The 2,242-nt window shown below is 39.5% G+C and overlaps 1 protein-coding gene across 1 annotated transcript; it reads right to left on the bottom strand.

Moving 5' to 3' along the window:
- Window positions 1-1,424, bottom strand: LOC113904771 (olfactory receptor 51H1-like). Its single transcript, XM_027561862.1, has one exon. The coding sequence runs from the start codon at window positions 1,398-1,400 to the stop codon at window positions 444-446; it is 957 nt and encodes a 318-aa protein (XP_027417663.1). The 5' UTR covers window positions 1,401-1,424; the 3' UTR covers window positions 1-443.
- Between the last annotated feature and the right edge of the window lie 818 nt (window positions 1,425-2,242).

Below are 2,242 nucleotides of genomic sequence, written 5' to 3'. Positions count from 1 at the left end.
ACTATTAAGCATATAGTCATAAATTTATCACCAATTTAAAATTTTATAATGCTTCAACTTAAACAACATGGGCAATTAAGAATCAGGTGAAATCTTGTTTTTCTCAGTAAAATCAGCCCCTCTTTGATCTTTTAAAATCCAGCATCATACACTTCAATTTAGCAGTTGTGAATACATGATTTCATGCAACTCATACACCAAAAACACTGAACTTGAGTTTCTGTTGCCATTTCTCCTTACCACTACCAAACAGTCATCACTCATGATCAGTTATGATCATTTATTTAAGCCCTCTGCTTCTCTTTCCCTGCATAGTTAAATTAGCGGAAAGGCCTGAGTCTTTTTATTTTTGAATTCATGGTGCCTAACATACTATTCGGCACATAGCAGATCCTGAACAGCACTTTTTAAATCGGTTCTCTCTTCTGATATAGAGAAAAACGTCATTCTCCAGCAATAATACGTTGAACCCAAAATCGCTTGCGCAGAGCAGCCTGGATCTGCCTGGATTTGAGACTGTAGACAAGAGGGTTGAGCAGTGGTGTCATGAGGAGGTAGGCATTACTCATGCTGGTGAATAGAATCGGGGAAGTGTTCTGGGTGTAGTGATGCAGCACTGCCAAGCTGATGAGGGGCAGGTAAAACACAAATACTGTGCATAGGTGACAGGCACAGGTATGCAGTGATTTCCAGTTTCTGTCTTGATTCCCCAGCTTTATAACAGTGGCCAAGATCTTCATGTATGAAACTAAGATGAAGACAACGTCTACTGCAAATGTGAAGAGTACAAACACCAATCCATAGACACCGCTAAAAATGATGTCCCCACAGGCCAAGTTCAGCATATCAGGGTAGTAGCAATAAGAGTGTGAGAGGATATTGGCCCCACAAAAAGGAAAGGTCCTGAGGAGGAAAGGCAGAGGGGCCACCAGGGTGGCACCGCGTATGACAGCAGCTCCACTAAGGCAGGCGACAGTAGAGTGCGTCAGGATCCTGGTGTAGTTCAGTGGAGCACAGATAGCTACCAAGCGGTCAAAAGCCATGGCTACCAGGACACCTGATTCTACTGAGGAGAGGGTGTGGATGAAGAACATCTGGGTTAAGCAGGCATCCAGGCCGATGGAGTGGACATTGAACCAGAAGATAGCCAAGACACTAGGCATTGTAGACAATGAAAGGCCTAGGTCAGTAAGGGCCAGCACAGCCAAAAAATAGAACTGAGGTTCATGAAGATTATGTTCTGCTTTAACCAGGATAAGCAGAAGAGCATTTCCCATAAGGGCTAGGAGATACAGGAGACAGAAGGGAATGGAAATCCATATTTGGGCAGCCTCCAGACCAGGTATACCAATGAAGGAGAAGGTGGGCCAATTAGAAACAGTGTGATTAAAAGACCACATGGAAAGGTGTAGGTCAGACTGAAGTCCAAGATGCTTCTCACCCTATAAAAGAGAGATTGTGTGTCAGGAAATCTGATTAAAAGCAAACTGATTGCCTATACATAGAGTTACAAAATTAAGACATGAAAAACTCAAAATTTGGTTTATAACTTCATAATTATTCCTCTTGATATTATGAATGGCAACTAAGCACATGAAAAAATGTTCAACATCTTTATTTATTTAGAAAATGTAAATGAGAAGTACAATAAGATACCATTAGAATAGCTAGAATTAAAAATACCTGAAAATACTGTGTTGGTGAGCATATGGAACAACTGAAATTCTGATGGGATACAAATGGTACAGAGCCTCTTTGGATATCAGCTTGGCAGTTTCACATAAAGTCACACGCACTCTTATCAAACATTTAACAGTACCCAGCAATTTCACTTCTAAGAATTTGCCCAAGAGAAATAAAAACACATATCCATAGAAAGACTTGAACATAATCAAATAAGCTTTATTCATGATAGCAAAAAAAAGAAAAAAAAAGAAAAAGGAAAGAAACCAAACATACACCCAGTGTTGAATTGATGCACATATTGCAAAGATCCATAAGCTTTAATTTGAAAAGGAAATAATTCCTGATAGAGGCAATAGCTTGAATGGGTCATTTGTGCTCTGTGAAAGAAGGCAAATACAAAACCCCACATACTGTATGATCTCATTTGTATGAAATTTTAGAAAAGCCAAAATCAGTGATAGTTGACCAGAGATTTTAGAGATGAAAAGGGAGTATAAAGAGACTGAGTACAAATAGGCAGGAAACAACTTTTTGGAAGATCAAAATGTTCCATATC

Source organism: Bos indicus x Bos taurus, chromosome 15 (genome assembly GCF_003369695.1).
Source record: "Bos indicus x Bos taurus breed Angus x Brahman F1 hybrid chromosome 15, Bos_hybrid_MaternalHap_v2.0, whole genome shotgun sequence".
NCBI lineage: Eukaryota > Metazoa > Chordata > Mammalia > Artiodactyla > Bovidae > Bos > Bos indicus x Bos taurus.
The sequence above is the reverse complement of the archived record's forward strand: the minus strand, read 5'-3'. Positions and strand labels throughout refer to the sequence as shown.

What these genes read in the sequence shown, in the direction of transcription:
- LOC113904771 (XM_027561862.1), bottom strand. Translation starts at nt 1,400, where the DNA reads ATGTGGTCTTTTAATCACACTGTTTCTAATTGGCCCACCTTCTCCTTC.